We start from the raw sequence: 22,951 nt of genomic DNA, 5'->3' as shown, positions 1-22,951 counted from the left end.
AGTGCAATAAAACAATCTGAATGTAAATGTAAATACAATACAAAAAGGTGTACAATGAAAGAAATGCTCATTTGTATTATATCATATTTGAGTTAAAGGATACAATAAAAGAATATGTATATATAAACGCATAATGAAAAAAAAAAAAAAAAAGATACAATGAAAAAACTGATGAACACTATTGGTAGCTAAAAAGCACTTAAAAACATCACAAACTGCTACAATAACTCTATAAAATGGTACCCCTATGGCACGCATTTACGGTTCAGAAGGGGAAGAAAAAGCATATTTATCTTGCCAGTGTACACATTAATTTATTCATTTTATCTATTTCCATTTTCAGTGCCTTAAAGCCATGAATTTGAACTATTCATTGAGCCTTCCGAGCATTCTTGAGGTTTCGTACAGTCATAACAAGCTTTTGTCTTTCACCTTCTACCTCTGCAAATTTGAGACTCATTTCTGAGTATCTTTGTTGTAACTCTTTAAGCTCAGTTTCCATTAAGTTGTTTCTTTCCTTCAACAGCGATAATTCAGCTAAAGTTTCACAAAGATTGCCACCTCCATTATTATCCATTGTGGATATTTCTGCTTCTTTCTCCGACAAATATAAATTACTGCCATGGACAGAAAATGATCAATAATGAAACACATGAATAGCTTCAATTCCAAGTTTACATGTAAGAGTAACATATAACATGTCTAGTTTCACGTTTCAAATGTAATTTTTCACTTCTTCAATGTGATTTTCAGAAACTATTAGTAACATATTATAACTTCCACATTCCAAATGTGATTCCTCCATCTTATACTCATAGACAAACTAAGTAATCATAACAGGTATTAAGTTCTGTCTACTATGTTGTACAGAAAATATAAAGGACACACACCTCTTGAACAATGTCAATGCAACACCATTTTCCTCAGCCACGCTTGTAGTATCATTTGAAGTAGTAACACCCCTATCCTCAACAACCTGTTTGAAGTGTAAGACAATTATATTTATTGCTGATATGATTCAAGAACGTCATATACCAACAATGCAATAATTCATACTATGAAACCTTGCCTAAGATTAGTGGTAAATAAAAAAAATAGTTGGAATATTCTTATTTCCATCATTCATCAGTACATTTTATTTATGTTGGCAAATTGCTTGAGCTATGTTAATAAGTATACCTTTTGCAAAGTGATGCTCTGATTGAATTCCTCCACTTTGTCCTCCAATTCCTCAATTTTGGATTGGAGATCCTTTTCCTTCTCCAAAAATGAAGAAGCTGACATTTCTAAAGCAGTTTCCTTGGACTTTATCATGACCTGCCACAAATAACTCTTGTGTTAATATACTTCCCTCAACAGCTAGAGCTAAACAAACTATCCTAGGAAAATGTAGGCAAACGAAATGATGTGTGGTAGAAGAAAATATCAATAGAAGAATTAGCTTTTGGGGATCAAGAATTTTTCTCAAAGTACCTACCCTATCTATCTCTTCAAACTACTGGGATTTCTGAAGTTATTACCTCAAGCGTTTTTATTTTCTCCCTCAGATTTGCTATTTCTTTTGCACTCTGAGGAATTGGAGCACCTTTTTTGTTCTTTAAATTTGGTTTGGTTCCATCAGAAAGTGGTGTGCGTCCATTGCTATCCTTGAACCTCTTCTCGATGTTGGTTAATGCATCGTCCTTCTTCTTAAGTTCAACCTTTAGCTGGAAAACATTCTTTCTTAGATTTTCTTTCTCATCTTCATCCTCAATACAAGCCCTTTTCAAGTCACTATATTGAGCTCTGAGTGCTTCTAGCTCTGACAGCAAGACTCTAGTCTCCATCTCTTTTTCATCATTGAGATGCTTCATCCTATTTAGCCCATCAAGTGACCTTTCTGCTTCCTTTTTCAACAAAGCAATTTCACTCACCAGCTCATTTCTTTCCACCGTTCTACTCTGTAACCGAGCCTCAGATTCCTCAAGCGATTTCTTCATAAGTTCCAAGTCATTTCTTAAGATATCTTTTTGCTCTACTTGCTCGGAGAGGCATGAAATCTCCACTTTAAGCCTTTCATTTTCGGCTTTTAGCATCTGGATCTCTTCAAAGAAATCCCTACTAACTTGTTCCTCACGCTTCTGCTGATTTTCAAGCTGCTTGGACTTGTCGTCAATTTCCGACAACATCTGTTGTTTCTGAGCTGCCATCATGTCTATTTTCTTCGAAAGTTCATCCAGTTTTACCTCATAATCAGCTTTGGCTGACTGAAGCTCGTCATTGACTCTGTGCAGCATTGCTTCCACTAGTCTTTTCTGTGCACGAAGTTCACTTGCTTCTGTCAATGCCCGCATGGCAGCCTTCTCGTTGGCATCAAATGTAGAGGCCATTTGCATTGAGAGCCTTTTAAATTCTTCCTGAAGCCTCTCAGCAGTGTTAGCATTTTTAAGTCTGGTGCTTCGCAATGCTTCTTCTGCACGAATGGCTCTTTGCTCCTGCTCAACTTTGGCACTTGTCACGGCACCTAGATCAGCTTCAAATCCTTGGGCTTGTTTCTCTAGTTCTTCCTCTAATCGGCTGATTTGGGTTCCAAGATCCTTGATGGTAGCCAGAGAATCTGAGAGTTCTTCTGACTGTTGCTTGAGTTGATTTTCCAGATTCTGAATATGGGCATCAACTTCATCAACAGCAAGAGGAGACGAGCATTCATACTGCAATTTTAATTGTTCTTGCAGTTCACTCTGTTCCAGCTTATATGCAATATCATGGTTTTCCTGTTTCAATATCTCATAGTCTAGTGCAAGCTGCTCCATCTGCATCTCTAACTCATCTTTGTCTCTCCTATACATCTCTATTTCCCCATAGAGATCTATAATCTTTTGCTCAAGTAAGTGAGTCTCCTGAGCATTGCTGTGCTTCTTAACTAGCTCTTCCAATTCTTTCTGTTCATCATCCGTTTCAGAATTAGAGAGTTTTTCCCCTGACTCACGGGAAATTCTACCCTCTTCCTGCTTATTGGAAAGACTACATATTTCCCTATTTTTCTGCTCCAGCATTTCATCCATGTCCTGCACAGCAAGAACTAGTTCAGCATTCGACTCTTGTGTCTTCTTTAACTGTAATTGGAGATTTGCGTTCAGCTCCTTCTCATACTTCAATTCTTGTTTAATTTCTTCCACAAGAGTACAAAGATCCCCACTATCCAGGGGTGCCCTGTTACTCACTTTGGCCTCCTCCATTCGTTTACGAAAAGATCTGAGATTGTCACATTCAATCTTGAGTGCATCTCTTTCCTCTTTCACGCAAATGATTTCCTTGAAGAGCTCCTGTCCTCTTTTGCTTTCCTTTACAATTTGCTTCCTTAGAGTCTGCAGTTCCAAGTCTGACACATCCACCTGCCTGGCCAAAGCAGCAAGTTCAGCCTTGAGTCTTTCAATTTCCACATCAGATGCTTGATGAGATCTTTCCCTAGGAAGAGCATCCTGAGAAACATTTGTTGACCCATCCGAACTCAAACTGTGTTCTGAACCAGCTGACCAGTCCCACTGTGATCTCTGATGAATATCATTTACAGCAGCTTTTTGGGGTTCAGATGTGTGGCTCAAATCTGAAAGAAAACCATTGTTGTTGGGGTGGATGCCACCATTTCTTAGTCCTAGTTCTCGGGGTGTGTCAAGTCCAGAACTTCCATCAGAACTTAACGTTGTAATGTCAGATCCACTAGATGTCCTACAATCAGCGCTCAATTCAGCTCCATTGGCATTTGCTTTGGCAGACACATCCTGTGAAAGCGTTGAAAGAGTAAATCTAATTATTTCCATACAACTTCGACCTCCAAAATAGAAGAAAAGAAAACAAACAACTTTTGCACTTAGAAAGTATACATGACAGTTGAATTTACTTAATGAGGAAATTTTCAAGTATGAAAGATCATAGTAAAATATCCACAGACCTAAACCCACCCCACTACCACAACAAATCTTCAAAGAAAAAAAGTAAAGAAAATAAAATTTAGTTTTGATCTTTTATAGACTGCCACATATAAACAAGCCAAAGTTATCCTAGGCTCCTAGCCCCAACGAGTGAAACCTTACTTCAGAAGAATCACTTTTCGAGCGTGCATCTATCTCTCCATTGCTCAAGTAGGTCCTCAAACTTCTATCATTGGGCTTTAGTTCGGTATCTTCACAATCCTCTTGCTGTCTGCAAATGTTATTTGACAAGAAGAAACCACATCATCAAAATCACTTTAGAGGCAAACTCTATATCCTGAAGATAAAAATATCCGTAGTAATCTACCATACCTTTTATCATTATTTTCTTGCAGCCTCTGGATTGATACCTGTCCATTAAGCAACAAATCAGAATTACTGAAATCAGCATTGCAGTAAAAAACACTCTACACAATTTTTTTTATAAGAAAAAGGGAGAGACCAAATACTAACATGCAAGACGGCTTCACAAAGAGAATTCTTGATGGGAAGAGAAACAGTGGAAGGTTTCGTAGCCTCAGCGTACTCAGAAAAGTCTACAGAGACTTCCCCAAAGGAGCTAGCTTTTGATAAACCCTATACAGAAACCAGATCACAATCTGACACACATAACCAACCAAAAACAGAAAATTTCAAACTCTTACCGTTGAAACCACAAAATAATATACTCTCTCACTGAATTTCCCAGTCTTAGGCTCCTGAAAAAGCTTGATTGTTTCGAAGACAGGATTCTCCCATCTACAAACTCCACCATGAATTGCTGCTTTCTCTAGCCTCGTAGTTACCTTTCCAATGTCCCCTGGAACTATAGACAGCACCAAAGATTCCACCCCAGATTGCACCATCTGAAAATCACACCAACCACAAAGTCAAATTCTCCTGTTTGACCTTCTCATTTCACAGACCCACTTGCTGCATTGCACCCCATCAGAAAAATCAAACAGGACCAAGGGAAACGAACTTAAAATATTTCTTTTTTTAATTCCCACATTCATCTTCCTTGCGGAACAATCCTGTTCAGATACTAACCGTGGGCACTCTCTGGCCAAATTCGAACTTTGGTTCGTCATGAGAAATTGACCCTCACTAAATTAAACGAATAAAAGTTCCCAATTTAATCAACAAAATACTTCCATTGTGAAATGAAGCCAAGTTTAGCTACCTGGGTGACATGGAAGTGGAGTTTGAAAACAGCTTTGACTTTGTGTCTCTCACTCCTCCATCTGAACATCTTCGCTCACAAGCCACACCACTCCACCGACTCAGCTTCTCATGTCACTGATCCCACAACCCAGATAGATTTTTGTCACCGGAAAGCCACGTCATCAACCGGAGCTCCCAAAACCCGCCGGAAAATGCTGCTCCGGTGGTCCACGTGGAAAAAACTCGCTGAGCTCAGTCTCAGCGGTTCTGAACACAATGGTGGAGTGAAGTGACGTTGAAACGAAAACCTGTTAAGGAGGGAAAGTGAGAGGAGCGACCTCTGAAAAATCGAAAGCAAACAGAGTCAGTAGATCTCATCTCATATGTGATGTTCTTGTCTTGTGTCTTTGGAACAGTTTTCAAGAAACCAGGTGACACATGCGTCTAACAATTTAATATTTAATTCGAACCTTCTGTGTTTTATTTCTTTTATTAATCAATGTTTTAATTCCATTTTAAGAAATAAATATGTCTATTGCTCTGTATATTTTTTAACAAGAGGTACACAAATTATTTAATAATTAATGGGTATATGGTTTTCGTTTTAGGAGAGGTGTCATTATTAGTTAATAATGATGGTTTTGTAGGTTGTCTCTTTTCCTTATTCTAAAATTATTGTAAAAAATTTACCTGCCCCGCGATATATAAAAAAATGATTTTCCACATTCCTGCGAGGTATTTGCATTACATTGTTAACAATGATGGATGAAAGGGAATTTCGAACCAAACAAAAAGAAATTAAGGAAGTGGGTCGTTGGAATAGTGACATTGTCCTGAAATTAAAAGAAAAACAATTTTTACTGGGTTTATGTATTACAAATTTGCCTCTTTTGCTCAGAGACATTGAAATTAAAATCTCCTGGGTTAATTTGTGAAAAAAAATCATGCTGGATAATTTGGAGACATTGTGTGTGTTCATTGAAAAAAAAAATACCACGTGCAAGATTAAACCGTGGAATTTTTCTTCATCTTTATCGAATTGTACAAGTGTCGGAATATGACTTTTCACAGGAAGATTAACAATTGTACTTTCGAAAATAACAATGTTCCTTTCTTTTTTTCTTTTTTGCTTCTTCTGATTTTGGTACATGAGAGAGATGAAGAGCTTTGATGCTACTAATGCTGAAAATGTGTCTAAACATTTTAGACCAATTACTTACTATAAATAAACACAAATTCAATGAAAATATTTATGTACGATCGTCCTTGTTGAGGCCACCACTTAATTGTGCTAAGTTGTTCTACGATTTAGTGAATAGTTAATGTTCTTCATAAAATGCTGGAACTGGTTATGATGTAAAGAAAGTTCATAATCCACCAAAGAAAAAAAAAGGTAAAAAGCTCCTTATGAAAATCAAGAAGGTAGCTTATTGAAAATCCAAATATACAAGATAATCATGTCATTGATGCAAGTTTTCTTATTGTCTTATTGGATTCTTTTTATTTAGTCATTATCATATTATTTATTGTATTGGATGCTTGAATTAAGAGGACCCACTTAAGAGTGTACTTTTGTGTATTTTTCTTAATTTCATCTCTTAATTTCCTGTGGAATTTGACATCTGGACCCCCAAAAATAATCACAATAAGCAACCCAGCTTTCAGTGCATCATTCTCTCCCACTAGTTTCACCTCTGTGTGTGACTTTTTGTGTGGATAAAAACAAATTAGTTAATAATTATTCTCTAAAACATCATTTTATAAAAAAAAAATATCATGTCAAAATTTTATAAGATATTACCAATTTGTTTATGTGGAGGGTATTTGAGGCTAAAGTGTGAGAATAATTCTATATCTATGTATATAATCTGTCAGCTGCCGACAAATGTACGTGCATATTTTGGTTGAAATTGTATGTAAATAATTGCGAGGGAAAAAAAAGCACAACAATCAATATTTTGTGTGTTTTTTTTTCTGTCATGAAAATGACATCTTAACTATAAAAAATTTGGAGATAGCTTAGGAATCCTATAGGCACTCGAAAAATATGATGATGTTATTGGCACTTTCTATGTTTCCGCTAAAAATTAATGATATTATTTTTTCAGATTATTCTCTTACCAAATGCATTTTTTTTTATAAAAGTTTGTGTTTTCATGTGTCAAACAAAGCCATAGAATGTTAACCACAAGAATAAAGATAAATATAGGTTATATTATTATGATTTAACATGTTTGAGTTTGGTTTTATTACTGATTCACAGTCACACTTTTATTTTAATTAATATGTATAAAAACCAATGTTTTTAAAACCTAATTGGGCATTAATTCAGTTAAGATACTAGGTTAAGATTGAATAGCTTAACTGAGATCAAACTGATATTAATGACAATAATTTTAATAATTAAAAATGGATAAATAATACATTAATTTACATTTTTTTATATCAGCATGAAAAAAATAATATAATAAAGATATTTGAATATTGACTTGTATACAAATTATTTAACATTTTCCTTCTACTTTTACACGTTACAAAGGAAGATACATATAAAAGTTAAATAAAATTATGCTTCATATTTATCTTGAAATTTAAACAATATATGTAAATATTTATTATGATAAAATGTGTATATATAAATATTTTAGGTTATTTTTAAGAAAATATAAATAAATTAAATTTTTTTATTAAATTGAATTTTATCAATTTTCCTATTGGACCAATTTTGATGATTTTTACTGATGTAATACCGATTTTCTAAAATACCCGTTTTACCCTCGACTGAATCGGACAAAGAGGGACGGAAGTATTTTGAAAATATAAAGTTTCTTACATTCCTTCCCTTATCTTAAGACGGTTAGGTTTTAACATTTTACCTCAAGTACTATATATAAATACGTTATTATATAAATATGTACAAAAACAAAATAGATACAATTGTTTCAAAAAAATTCTTGAGATTCGTTTTCAATGCGTAATCATTATCATGATAGAGTCTGAAATCATAATTTTTTCCAACTGATTATTGACTACTTTTGTCTAATAGTAATAAATCGACATGCATAAATAGTAATATTTATTATAAACCTGTGAACTTTTCTTTATAGTATGTGAAATTGAGGAAGTGTTTTTTTTTTTGAAAAAAAATTATTTAGTTTATCAACGTATATATAATATTTTATTAATATTTCAAAAATCACTAATATAATGTAAAACATTTTTTTATTATATGAGATCTGACATTTACTAGATATCAAGTCAGTTTATATTATATAAGTGAGTATAAATCTCAATTAATTTTGTAAAGTTGAGTCATGATTAAATACCACTCTTAAATAATGTTAAGGTTATTTAGAGTTATTTTAGCATAGTTTGTTGGATTGATCATGTCACCCGTTATTTGACCGCTATCGGACCATCCAGAAATATATCGTCACTCATTATTTGACCATCCATAAATATTGTGTCATCTGCTATTGGACTGCTGTTGGATCATTCATAAGTATATAGTCACTCGCTATCAAACCATTCATGAATATCATATCACCGACTATTAATCTCATTTTAAATCTTGAATTAGATTTAAAAGTTTATTTCGTAAGATTATCTGATACCATATCGAATAGATTTGAGGAAAAAAAAAACTAGATTTCTTTTTAAGAAATTTAGTTTTATTCATAATTTATTCTTTCATAAAGCACTTATTCTAAATTATTCTTTCATAAAGCACTTAGTAAAAGAAAGTGATGTTATTAAAACAATAAAAATGAATTTTATATTAAAAATTTCATAAATGTCTACCTTGGTTTCCAATTTGAGTCCAACACGACATTACAATATAGTACTAAAAAACAGAAGAGTGTAGTTAAGATTTAAGCAGTGTGGGAATAAATAAATAGTTCTATAGCTGAAGTTTTCGAGTACATTTATTTCACACATTTAAGAGTTAAGAAAACGAGGTGATAAACGTTGAAGTGGGTGCAATAGACCTCTAATAAAAACAGCTCCATGCCTATAGTCAATACATTTTGATCATTAAACTAATAGCAGTGAAACATGGCAAATGACTTGTTAAATCATGTAGGTCACATGGTTGTGAGAGGTTTATAATATGTTGATGAGTAACACCAGGAGATAAAAGTTGAACAGAAGTGTCGAAATCACTATAGAATTATATGTTTATGGACCAACACATTGTGGAAAACATATAGTTACCACATACGTGGGTGTCTGTATTGTTGATACATTAGCTGAAACCCAAGGGACCAGTGAAGAGTCATTAAAGATGTACACCCACCAACAGAAGCCCTGGGAAAAATAATTGCGAAGATTCCATCATTTAAAAGATGAAGAATACGTGGGGGGATGAAGAAGGTGAAGGGTAGATATATGTAGGTGGATGTGTGAGAGTGGTGAGTGTTGAGGTGAGGCAGAAGTAGTTTTCATTGTGCTTTCAATTAACTTGGCTTTAAAGCTCACAGGGTTTTAGTTCACTCATTACTACTTAGTCCATATTCCATTTCAACTTCCTACCTCATAGCCTGCATCTGCACACTCACTCTAACTTCACAAACTACGTATCTTTCATGCAACCTTTTTCTCAATAACTTTTACTATTTCCTATTTACTCTTTCACAGTGATATGGTGTGAGAAAAAAAAAGTTTAAATGGTTAATTATATAACCATTTTTACCTTTTTCATAAGTTATTAAACTTGGATACTTTTTCTTGTTAGTTTTCATCTTTTCATTTTAAATAAAAACATTTGATTATCTTACATTATATCCATACATTATGGAGAGGAGTGGAATCACAAATTGGTTTAGAATCACTCTATGTTGTAAGGGTGTTTCATGTTGGTTAATCTTGACACCAATCTTAGGAATGTAAATTAATTGTAGGTAGGATCAGTGTTGTTTTCTGTTGAGAGGTGTTAAAAGGTTCCCAAATCTAGCAATTGTCTTTTGATTTTCTTTTTATGTTTTTTTTTATAATGATTGGGAATGTCTCATAATTTTTTTTATAAAAAAATATTTTTATGTAAAAACCCATCAAACCAATATCACTATGTATTGCCAAAACATTATGCTCATTATTAGAAAATAAAAAGTACTTCTTCCATTCCATAATCACTCCTATTAGTGAAATATAATATTTTTTTTTAACCATAATGAGTTTTGCACAAAATTGTATCACTAACAATTTGAAATTAAACATTGTTTTTTATATTAAAAAGTATTTATCACATTACAATATAAAAATCAGTGAATGACGTCCACTTTTGAATTAATGTAAAACATTGATAAGACATATGAAATAATTTTAATTAATTAAAAAATACATTGCTAAGAAGTGAGAAACATCTCCATTGGAGGGACCTACCAGAACCAGTGAAGAAAGTCCAGCTATGAACTTTCAATGCACACCACAACTGCCAAACCTAACCACAGTACACAGCTCTTTAAACTGGGGTCCATCTTCTTGCACTTTCACCTTGACACATACTGTGTGTAAGTGTAATCAACAATGCTTGCAAAACCCTATTCATGGAAACAATCAAATCACAAGGTAGAACCTATGCTAATGTTTGCCTCTTTTAACAAAGGCAAACACCACCTTTTGTTTCTACGCTACCTCTCTCTTGGCTGAGTACAAGGTAGAACCTATGCTAGTTTAAGTCTAAACCAGTTTTAACTCTCTCTCAATACTGCATCAAACTTCTCTCCCATTAAACCCAAAAATAACTCCACTTCCATCAAATATTCCTTCCTCTCACCATCTACACACCAATTCAAAGCTTAAGTTGGTGTCATGGCTTCTCTTCAATTAATACATGTCTGCTTCTTTTTAAGAAAATAAACACTTGTCAAAAAAAAAAGAGGCTTACTTAATTTCACTGTATATTTTAGTTGAAGATACATGTGTGATTTGAAATGATAAATACGAATGATAAATAATGTTTAAGATGTTAAATTAAGGTAGTATTTAACTCACTGAAATGAAAAGAACAATAGAATAAAATTGAAATAAATATCCAATGAAAAAATAATTTTTTTAATTAGATGTTTACCAGTCCTTTAATTTTTACATAGGACTGACCAGGAATAATTATTTTGAAATTGAAAGAGAAAACCATGAACTAATTAATTTTATACTGTCTCTGAAGAATTAATCAATCTTTAGTTTAGTGGCCACTTGTTGCGAATAATTAAATTGTACTCCCTCCCTTATGATATGTAATTTTAGGCATTTAAAAATAATTTTTTTGAAAAAAATTATTTCCACACTAATTATTCTTCATCTCATTTAAAGAATACAACTATTTAGACAAGACTGTCTATGTTTATATTTTTCTTAATATATGTGATACAACAACTTAAACTTATTTGTATATACTAAAATGAATATATCTAAATCTCTATACCACATTCTTTAATGATATCGATTTTGCATATTTTCTTGCAAAATTTTCATAGTAAAAAAATCCGTACATTTTCTTAAAAGAGATTATGGGGGTAGAAATTAATGGTAACACTTTTGCATAGGAAAATAATTTAATTTTTTTAGTAGAAAAGAGTAGATCCATTAAAAACTAAAGTTTTAAACATTGAATAAAAAAAGCTTATATTGTTTTAAGGCAAAATGATTTTCCTTTAGAACATCCAACAATCACGCTTTGGTTTGGTGGCTAACTGCAGATTTGAGTGGTGTTTCCTGAATAGTTTAGTTAGGTTTGGAAGTGTAATCCAAAGGTCTAATCCACAACCAAAGAAGCAAAGTGAGAATAAATTTGGGGTTTGCCCAAAGACCAAGCCTAATTAACTCACTAGCTCACCATGAAAGGGGTTGTCTGTGATTGTGATTGTGATTAAGTTTGGATTATTAGTTGCCACAAAATTAAACTAAAGATGCATGGTAACTAATTGAGACTTGACTGTTTGAGACACAGGTCCATCTTATGAGACACAAAAGTGGGAACCATAAAGATGTTGATGTTTCTACCTTATATAATGATGCTATTTTTCAGAGCATCATCATCGCTGGCAACCCAGTTGGTCCCATTCCACATTTTCAACGAGGGGGACCCTTAATCCACTTTATTCATTATGATTTCCACTTTTGAGCTTTGCCAAAAAATTAAGAATTTTGCAAGATTAGTATTATTGGTTCATGCTTAGCATCTTATGAGCATTTACCTCCCTCAAATCACAAAAAGGAAGCCTTTTGGGGTTTATTATTGGGCAATGATCTTTAGAATGAATAAGCAATGAAATGGAAGTGCTTAATTAGGATATGGATTAGGGCAATTTCATAGTTTCCACCTACCTCCATGACTACCCAAGAACCAACTAGACATGCCAACTGATTTGTTATTAATGTTCTAATTCTACAATTAATGTTTTCTTCTTCCTTTTCCAACTCATTATTCACATCAATTGTCTGTCATGCTACTGTGCTATAGGGAAAGGTATATTCACTATCACGCTCTAACGTGGGCATTTCAGAGATGGAATGGCTCAACACTCGAAGTGAGTTATGAACAACAGGTAGCTATAGCCTATAGTGCTAAAGCAAATTATTTGCAAGGAAGAATGTGCAGATCATAGAATTTCTTACATGTGAGTCTTGACCTTTTCATCATATATGAAGGATATGGTCATGCGGGAATCATTGACTATGTTTTGGATCCCTTGCTTCAACAACAAGAGAATTCAACCTACCAACTATAAGGGAACATTTCTATTATTAATTTACTTTAACATCTTCCTAATCTCAAAGTCCAGTTATATATATATAAATATCAACAATCAACCCACTATGGTTTCTTGAATAATAACTAAAATTATTGATCAGTTTGTGTTCTTATTCTGTCAAAGTTAATGAAGTATATGGGCAAGTTGCAACTAAATTATAATCCCTTTGTACTTAATTGTTACAGAATTATTAAAACGCCACTTTGTTAATTAACAAGGTTTAATTGTAATGGGGGAAAACATATAAAACAATGCATAACCACCTGGCTTTGGCACTTTAGAGGAAACAGACAAACGTGTCTGAACACATCAGATGTGGTCCGAGAGAGAAGTGTGCAGCTTTGGTTTTGATCTGCTTTTGTTATTTCTCACGTGAATTTGGTTTAGTGAGTTTATCTGCTTCACTTTATCACTGTCTGTAATGTGACAACAATGAGATGTGAAATCTTCAGGGTCTTTGATTTACTCAGTTAAGAAATTGATCATTATCACTGAAACTACTAAAACACTTTTGTTTTAGCTTTATTTCTTTTTCAGTTGGATAAAGACAAGATGAGAATAAGAGATGATGATGATGATGAGGTTGTGTTGTGTGTGTGCACACACACATGACAAGCATGAAGGGCAACATAGTGAAGGTGGTCACGTGAAGGTGGTCGACCCCATGATCCATGATGCATAATCCAGCACACTAAAACTCACAGACACCCCATTTTGCAATAAAAAGATCAAAGTGTAAGTGGGCCACCAAAACTTCTCTCACACTCACTCACACCACGATCTGTGTTGCCCCATTTGCACCCTTTGGAATTGGAAACACCTTATGGCGCTGAAAAATGAAAAAAAAGAGTGAGATAAAGAAAGCAAAAAAGAATAGATGCGAAGGTATATATAGTTGTGCAAAAGAAATGAAAGAAAAAGAAAAAATCACATGCTGTACAACCAAAGATTTATAGGTCTCACGTGATGAAAGAACCCTTGCGCTTGTGCTTCTGTCTGTGTTTCCTTTAATTTTCATCACACAGTAAAACGAGAATGTAAAGGGTATGGGTTTGGAGCTATATATATATATTCAAAAAACTCATTCATAAATACACAACCATATAATATGGCTTCACAGATTAATACAGTGAGAATGGTCACACCATTCTACTATTCATGTTATTCAAATTTGAATTTTGAAATACCCAAAAATCTGTACAACGGCATAGTGAAACAATCCTAGGTACGTAAAACAAGGTAAAATGTTACTAAGGTGCTTCAGAGGAACATAGAAAGTGTTAGTACTATAAATGATTATTGGAAAAGTGGTAATGATTTTAAGTGGTGAGTTTTTTGTCCCCTTGACAAGAGATTTAATTTGTGAAACTGCATTATTTGTGTTGATTGAAAAATACTATGAAGTACTTGTGGCATGGCTGGTGACTTCCGAATTGACGTATTTCACATGGGAGGCTTGTTCCCAGGATACCAATACAAAAACATGAGTTGAGTCGATGTGGGACTAGTCTCACTGGACCCACTTCAAAAGCCCAACTTCTATTAAACTCACATTCTCTTTTTTAATATTTGAATGAAAAGCTGTTTCATTTAATAAGGTTTTCTCTCTCTGAATAGTAAGTAACTTAAATTTGTTGTTTTGTCTGTGTTTATACACTGAAAATAGGATCATTCTGCATCTCCAAAACTTCTAACTGAACTCTCATCATTTTTAAAATGACCAATTTATTTTTTATGAAAGGGATTTCTAGATTACTTGTTTTGGAAATCTTTCAAAAAGCAAACTTTTCAGATTTTTGAGACCATGATTCTCAGAAAAAATAAACTTTTGGAACATGATTTTCATAACAGAATTTTTTAAATATATAAAATGTATTTTAAAATGATTTTTTCATAATAATATTTTTAAATAAGATTTCTGGAATATATAAGATATTTTTCATAATGAGTTCTCCAAAACTTGTTTTGAAAATGATTTTGGAAAGAAAATAAATAATTTTTGTTGTTAGTATGGGGGTGGAGTTAGTAATCGTGAGGTGGAGTAAGAAGAAGCCATGAAATATGGTTAGACAACGTAACATAGCATGATGGAGGGCTGTTTTAAAGGTGGCAATTTCTCCCTCCACCATATCAATTTCAGCATGCACCCAATCAGCTCTAGAAAATGACAAAAATACTCCTCCTAAATGACGAAAATAACCTTACACAAAAATGGGAAAATTTATTTTTGAATCTTTTATATGAAATATTTTAGATTTCAATTTTCAGAACATATTTTTGAATTCTGAAATTTTTTATCCGGAATGTATTTTTAGTTTTGTGTTCAGAATTTTTTTTCCAGCATGTATTTTTTTATTTCTCAATTATAATTATTATTTTGGATTTTTTAATTTGGAATAAGGATAGTTTTGGAAATTTAAAAAATTGATATGTTACAGGAGGGTAGTTTTGGAAATTTAAAAAATTGATATGGTGAAGGTTAAAATTGATATGGTGCAGGAAGAATTTGCCTTTAAAGGTTTTTAATTTGTTTGTGTTTTTTATTATTGTTTTTTTGTCTGGTTCGGGAGTGAATACTTTTCGGCCTAATCTACAATAATAGGATACAGCTCAGCAAAGCCCAGTTTGGTTTGGCCCATACCTGTTGGACTCCTAATTGGACATGGGGCGTTTTCTTTATGCACCTACACAGTTTCTTCTTGCACCTCCTTGATTCTTTTAATTCAAAATTTGGATTCGAAAAAAGACAGAATTTAAAATTTTAGGTTATATAGAGAAAAAGAAAATTTACCTTTTGGAAAAACTGCTCAATTTGTTTTTTTATTTTTAAATTGTATAATATAATTTCTTAACTCTAAAGTTTAGAAAATAAAATTGGATTTCAAAAATTTAAAGTTTGAAATGGGGCGTTTTCTTCTTGCACCTAGACAGTTTCTTCTTGCACCTCCATGATTCTTTTAATTCAAAATTTGGATTCGAAAAAAGACAATTTAAAATTTTAGGTTATATAGAGAAAAAAAAACCGAAAATTTACCTTTTGGAAAAAAATGTTCAATTTGTTTTTTTATTTTTAAATTGTATAATATAATTTCTTAACTCTAAAATTTAGAAAATAAAATTGGATTTCAAAATTTAAAGTTTGAAAGATAATTTCTAAACTGTCCTCGTGTTATATAGTTAGAAGATTTTTGTAGTCTAACATTAGATGGTATATGTGTTCTTGCATTAGATCCGTTTATGATCTAGTGGTTAGATGTTATATATATATATATATATATATATATATATATATATATATAAATAAATAAATAAATATGGTAGGAGGTCTTTGTAATTAGAGATGACAAAATCGATCAAACCCACCATTATTGGAGGGTTAACTTTTAAAATCCGTTAGTCCGTTATTTTTTATTTTCACACTTTTAAAATGAGATCCGTATCTTTGAAATAAAAATTAGTTATAGATCAATATTTTATATAAAATTATATTTATATTAATTTTTTTATATATTATTTGATTCTTTAAAATATTGTTGATATTTATTTTATTTGGTTAAGTATTAAATATTTTTTTATTAGAATATTAAAATTTAATTTAGTTTTATTATTCTTTCTTGTATTTTTAATATCCAATAAGTGATATTAATTATTATAACAAAATAAATAGATATAAACTTAAATAAATAAATGAAAAATGACGGGTGTAAACCCATCTTATGAAAAGACAGATTATTATTTTCTGTTAACACAACCTTGATGGTGAAAACGGAACGCGGTGAAATACATTTGTTATAATAGTCTATTTTTTTCATATACATTTGTTACATCTTCTTATTGGTTTATTGGTTTTGGGAGTGCTCTCCAAACAAATAAAAAAAAAATACATGATGCGACTTAGAAAAGATAAAAATCTGAGAAAATAAAAAAGACAAAAGGTGTAACAGTTATCTCCAACACAAAAAAGAGACAAAAGGTGTAACAGTTATCTCCAACAGAAAAAACGAACCACATAAGAGAGATGATGCAGCCTTAAGGAGGAGGGTGCTGCAGCTGATAAAGCATGAAGATGATGGGGGTGCAGCAAAAGAACATGGAGGTGCAGGAAGAAATGCTCTGGATATGCTTTCAGCTGTATTTACAATGTTTTTCGTTTGGGCTAGTTAGATTTGTTCTCAAATGTTTGCTTCTCACACCTCCTCTTTCTTTCTTTTTCCTTTCTTTCTCATCCACTAAACTAAACCATTCCAATTTCTTTGGTTCTTTCTCTCTTCCAATAACAAGCCACTCACATGCAACTCAAGAACACAAAATTAATGTACTATCATTTATTGATATAATTCTCCAATAAAAACTGAGATCTCATGATGTATACAAGAAGATACTCCAAACTTAATTAAAAAATAACCTTTAACAATATTTATAATACTGAATATAAATTGCCTTTAAAAATACTTTATTATAAACCCATATGTAATAAAATCACCACCATTTATTCTATAGTTGAAAAAATAGAGTGGAAAAAATATTTTTATCTATCATTAATAGTTTTATTTTTCATAACTTAATAATATTAATATTATTTTTAATTATTCATTTAAAGTCTATAATAATATATAATGAATATTTCTCTATCTTTATATTTAATTAAATTATCTTTAATTACATTTAAATCTTCAACATATAAATTATACAATGGTTAATTTTTCTGTAATTTCTTTTATTAACTTGTATAGAATAAATAAAGAAGGAAAATCAAAATATAACTTTTTATAACTTTTCTTATATGTAATAATGACTTACACAGTTAGTGGAATGGAAGGTGAAGAAGAACTGGGAAAAACAGAGAAAGCTAAAACAAGACAGAAACATAGAGCAAGTAAGTTGTTAATTGATTAGGTTAAGACTCACAGAGCAATTAGAAAGTGTATGGTAGTACAAATTTTTGGCAAGAACTGTTACAACAAAAAAAGGTATGGTGATTAACTAAGCAGACAGACAAGTGAAAACAATGTTGTCACCCACAACAGAAAAACCAGTGGAGATTAAGGGAGGCTTTGATCCATCAGAGACATTGATGGCACTCCTGTGGGAATGTGAGTTTGATCTTTTCCCAAAATCTGAAGGTGAAGATGCTGCTTTTGCCTTTTTTTCAAGCCTTCTCTTTGTAACATAGTCTTCTGGAATGAATACATCCATGGTGAAAATGGTGGTTGAGGAAGAATGAAAGATTTTGCAGAAATTGGAAGAAGAAGTGTGTAGTTAAGGGAGAGGAGAATGGTTTGAAGGGTTATTAATATGGAGAGAGAGAGAGGGATACCATGGGCTATGGTCCCATGTTTTGGATTACACGGCTTCTGCTTTTTTTGTGGGATTTTGGGAAAGGAGAATAATGATGCATAAAACAGGTGGAATTTCAACTGTTTCGATGTGGGACTTAGAAGGAGGTTTCTCACATGCTATATAAATAGTATCCAATGTCCAAGTTTTTACTTAGATGAATCTCTAGGAGCCACTTATTTTTAACATTTTTTTTTTAACTTTTTATGATATAAAAATAATTATAAAAAGATATTTTCAGATACAGTATATTTTTATGAAAATTACAGTAAGTTTTTTAAGTTTTTATTTCTGTATTAAGAAGTAGCTCGGTTATTTGCTGTAAAAACGAAGAATGTTAACTTCTATTATGATTTCCAATTTTTTTTTCTTTTAGTTTCGTAAATTTAAAATTTAGAAAATATTTCAAAACAATAAATAACTGAGTTTTATTGTTTTATTGAATACTTGGATAATAAAGTTATCATGTTGCTTTATGACTTTTATATTATCACATACAACTATTAATGGATCATTGTCAATGAGAATCCTAACATGTTTTCAATGAAAAAAATAAAAATCACTTATATTTTTAAGTTATCATAATATATATTTAACATCATCCTTCTTCTTACTTATGTAAATATAATGATGAGACAATATAATAATTACATCATTCTTTAAAAGAAAAAATTAAATAAAAAATATGAAATTTTAAGTAGTTGAAGATAAAAAAAATTATACTGACTCAATTCAAATATTTAAATTTATAAATTCATAAGGTACTTAAAATTTAATTAAGTTTATACTTTATTGTTAATCCTTGAGACAATAAATATGATTTATTATTTAATATATAATAAAAAAAATTATATACAATTGTTTGAACATAATATTTTGTTAACAAAAGTAATATAGAAATCATACTTTCTAATTTTTCCCAAATAAACTAGCACAGTGATTAAATTATTGGACACGATATATTAAAGTTATATAATATAAAATAGAAGGTTTTTTCTTTTTCTATTCTTTCAAAAATTCATATGGATGTAAAAATATTTTCCATACATAATATATTAAATATATTTACAAAATATTATAAAAATCGCAAATTATAATATGTTAAAAATCTATAATAAATTATAAAACTAAATTATTAGTTGGTACCTTACTTATATAAATTAGTAAATGTATCAGTTAAATTACACAATTTCAGAAATAATAATTACATTGATTTTAAAAATATTTTTATAATTTTAACTACATTTTTTAATACTATTTTAGAAACTAAATAAAAATTTAGTTTCTAAATTAGTTTCTATTATTGTTAAATAGTTTCTAAATTGGTATCTAATTAGCAACCAGAATTTTAACTACCAATTATTTAGTTTTCTAAATTTGATCTCTAAAACCTTGGTTGTTAATTACATACCAATTTAGAAATTATTTAACAATAATATAAACTATTTTTTTTTTAGTTTATAAAATAGTCTCTAATTTAGTTACTATTACAACTAATTATTTTCGTTTATAAAAATTGGTTTCTATCCCATGATTTTCTTGTAGTGTATTTTGTTTATGAAACCTACAACTAGACAAATAGTGTATTTTGTTTAACAAATAGTGTATTTAAGTCTAAATTTAAAGTCGTGTATTGTATTTAAGTCTAAATTTAATATGATTCATTTATTACATATTTAGAAACGTAATGTTGAGTTCACTTCTTTCATTAAAATCTAAAATTAGACACTACCATATGTGTAGGGTATTTACACTTAAATTTAATATATATTGAAGAAAAGTAACGTTGATACAAATTAATGATTTTGTTTTTCATTTTTTTAACAGAACTATAATTGATTTTTTTTTTCAATTCTAAAATCATTATACTAAAACAACAAGCATTATGAGAAGTTATTCAAAACAATTTATTTTAGTTTTAGATTTTGTTTTTCAGTTTTTGAAGTATTAATCATTGCTAGATGTGAAAACTAACAGATATGAGCATTGCCACTTGTTTTTTAGATTTGGAGGATTTAAAAAAGCTAAAACAAAAACATGAAAAAAGGATAGTTATTTTTTAACAAGTATTTATTTTTACATAAAAAAAATTGTAATGTACGAATTCTATATCTTTAAACATAGAGTATCAACCTAACTTTTTATCTCTCATGAGCTGTATTTTAAAAGTTGACACATTTTTCTTAAAGTTTTATCCGAATTTAACTTTTTGTTCCGTAACATGACATTTAAATAAATTAATAAATCTGCACTTTTTCAAGTGCCTATTTAGTTGACTAAATTTATATCTTGTACTTAAAATGTAGACTTAGGGTTAGTCAAATGTATTTAGTTTGGTATGTTTTGGTCCCATTTAAATATCATAAAAATATAAATTTTAGAAATTTATAAAAAAAAAACTCAAAAATAGAATATGTAAAGGTTTAGTAAAAAATAACAATCCAAAAAACATAATAACTAATATCTCATGGAAATCTTATCGACATTTTTAATTTTTTATTTCTTTCTATCTTATTTATGCAAATTTAAATCCAGAATATTTCTTTACAAATTTCGAATTTAGTTTACCTTATGTATTAGAATTTATACTTTAAACACTCATTTTCCTTACACTTTCATAATTTTTTAAATTCTAACAATACTCTTATTTTTCTTCAATTTGCAATCTTTGATGCAGCTCCCAAAATTGAAAATTTGCCACAAAGCAGATTATGAAAAGGTATTCAAAAGATGTTGTTGTATATTTTAAGTTCGAACAAACACAATTCTTATATCCTCCTCTGTTTACTTGAGAAAATTCATTTTTCTAATGTGTGATAGCACTGAGTTTTGCAAAGTAAAAAAAATTTTATTTATCAATAAAAAAAATCACATTTCGGATTATATAATTCTATAAGGTATTTTCAAATCTCGAAATATCTTATAGATTGTAAACCAAAACTCCAAAATAAAAAAATTAACTAGATGTAAAAATGAAGTATAAAATTTTAAAAAAACAATTATTTTTATATTAAAAAATGCTGAATATAATGAATCTCTTAGTTAATTTTTTCATATAAGCTTATATGATGAAATTCTTTTAAACACTGTGATTGATGAATAATAAAAATGTTACGACTAAAAGTGAGTTATGATGTACTATGAGATTATGTTTTATTTAAAATTATTATTTAATTTTTTTTAAATATTATAGTTGACTTTTTTATAATTAATATGAAGGATAAGAAGATATGAAAATGATGGAAAAAAATGTCAATAATTAAATATGGCAGGCAAGTTTAATCTCAATGTATTTGTTGATGTAAAAGTTGATCTTAATTAGAATTCATTCTATGTAGGATTTTTTAAATATTTAGCACAAATTGAATTTTAATTTTTAATTATACAATGAGTCGTAATTAAGTGATACTGTATTTTTTTTCATACAATCCATGTAAACCCGTTTGACTTAGTCTCCAGGTAGATACGGTTAATAAAAGAAAATCACATTAATTTAAAAAAATGTTACTAGTGGTTAGTTATTATTTTCTAAAAAAATATTTTAGAAGAGTTTTTAATTATTAATTATATTTTTTTTCTCAAAACTAAACTCGTTTTATTACTTTAGTTCCATTATTATAAAGTTCCATTTGTTGTGGATTTCATATTATGAATTTAAACTGAGTTAAAGACAAAGGAATTGTTAAGCAATGGAGTAGGGTTTAGCATGTCAGAAAGGGTTCATAAACCTGATGAGTTGAAGGTTTAAGGTAGGATACTTAATGTTCTAATTAATTGGGTGGGGCTGCTAAAAAATATTTGAACTAAATCAAATAGATATTGAACTTAATTGGATTGTATTAAAAAGAATGGAATTTCTTAAAACAAAAATTGCTTAGAACTTTTGTACTAAAGGGAAATATAACTTATCATATTAAAATCCACTTTACAATTCCTTTTAATAATAAAATATTTTTTTAATTAATAAAAATAAAAATAAATAAAAATTTAAAATAAAATAATATTATATTTAATGCTCAAACAAGTGTAAAAAATATTGAAATAGTTAGTAAACAGACACAACATTCACTTAACAACTGATATCTTGTACACTCAAAACATTCACTTAACAATTCAATAAATTAATATTTAAATTATATTTATTTTATTTTAATTTAAAATATCATTATATATTATAAAGAATGGTTAAATGGGTATTTTTGACTAATTTTTCTATCACACAAACTACAAACTGTATTGAGAATGTTAAGAGAATGATTTGGAGGAAAAAGAAGTTAAGTATGTATTGGGAGTGGTAAGAGTTAGGAAATAGTGAACTTTTTAATATGGTATCAGAATAATTTATAACTTATTCAATCGAGAGTTTGTTGGTTTTATCAAAATAGTGATCATCTTACAACTATCAAATCACCCATAAATATATAATTTAACACACCAATTGAAAGATCTTCAATATAAAAAAGATACATTGAAAATTCACATAAAAATAAATACAATTAATAGTATATAAATTTAAATTACAATACTACACTATAAGATCGAGATATAATTGTACAATGCAATTATATAAAAAATGCAAAGACTTATGAGAAGTTATGAAATTAGTATGGTACAACATTATTTATCCAAAACACAATTCCTATAGCAGGTGAATAAGAAAGAAAATATGTCTTGGAGATGTGTTACATGGAAGCAAAAGAAACACCATTATTTTACAAGTACATAACTCCCAGAGCAAAATTTGCA

At 30.1% G+C, this 22,951-nt stretch overlaps 1 protein-coding gene across 1 annotated transcript; it reads right to left on the bottom strand.

The window, feature by feature from the left end:
• Window positions 1–50: 50 nt before the first annotated feature.
• Window positions 51–5,607, bottom strand: LOC137812621 (intracellular protein transport protein USO1-like). The gene is made up of 9 exons (XM_068614739.1): window positions 5,134–5,607; window positions 4,616–4,816; window positions 4,425–4,547; window positions 4,284–4,321; window positions 4,074–4,182; window positions 1,521–3,761; window positions 1,180–1,317; window positions 891–976; window positions 51–617 (listed from the first exon to the last, which is right to left on the bottom strand). The coding sequence occupies exons 1-9, from the start codon at window positions 5,200–5,202 to the stop codon at window positions 371–373; spliced, it is 3,252 nt and encodes a 1,083-aa protein (XP_068470840.1). The 5' UTR covers window positions 5,203–5,607; the 3' UTR covers window positions 51–370.
• Window positions 5,608–22,951: the final 17,344 nt, after the last annotated feature.

The sequence above is a fragment of the Phaseolus vulgaris genome, chromosome 2 (assembly GCF_000499845.2).
Source record: "Phaseolus vulgaris cultivar G19833 chromosome 2, P. vulgaris v2.0, whole genome shotgun sequence".
In the NCBI taxonomy this organism is placed as follows: domain Eukaryota; kingdom Viridiplantae; phylum Streptophyta; class Magnoliopsida; order Fabales; family Fabaceae; genus Phaseolus; species Phaseolus vulgaris.
This window is presented reverse-complemented; position numbering and strand designations above follow the sequence as displayed.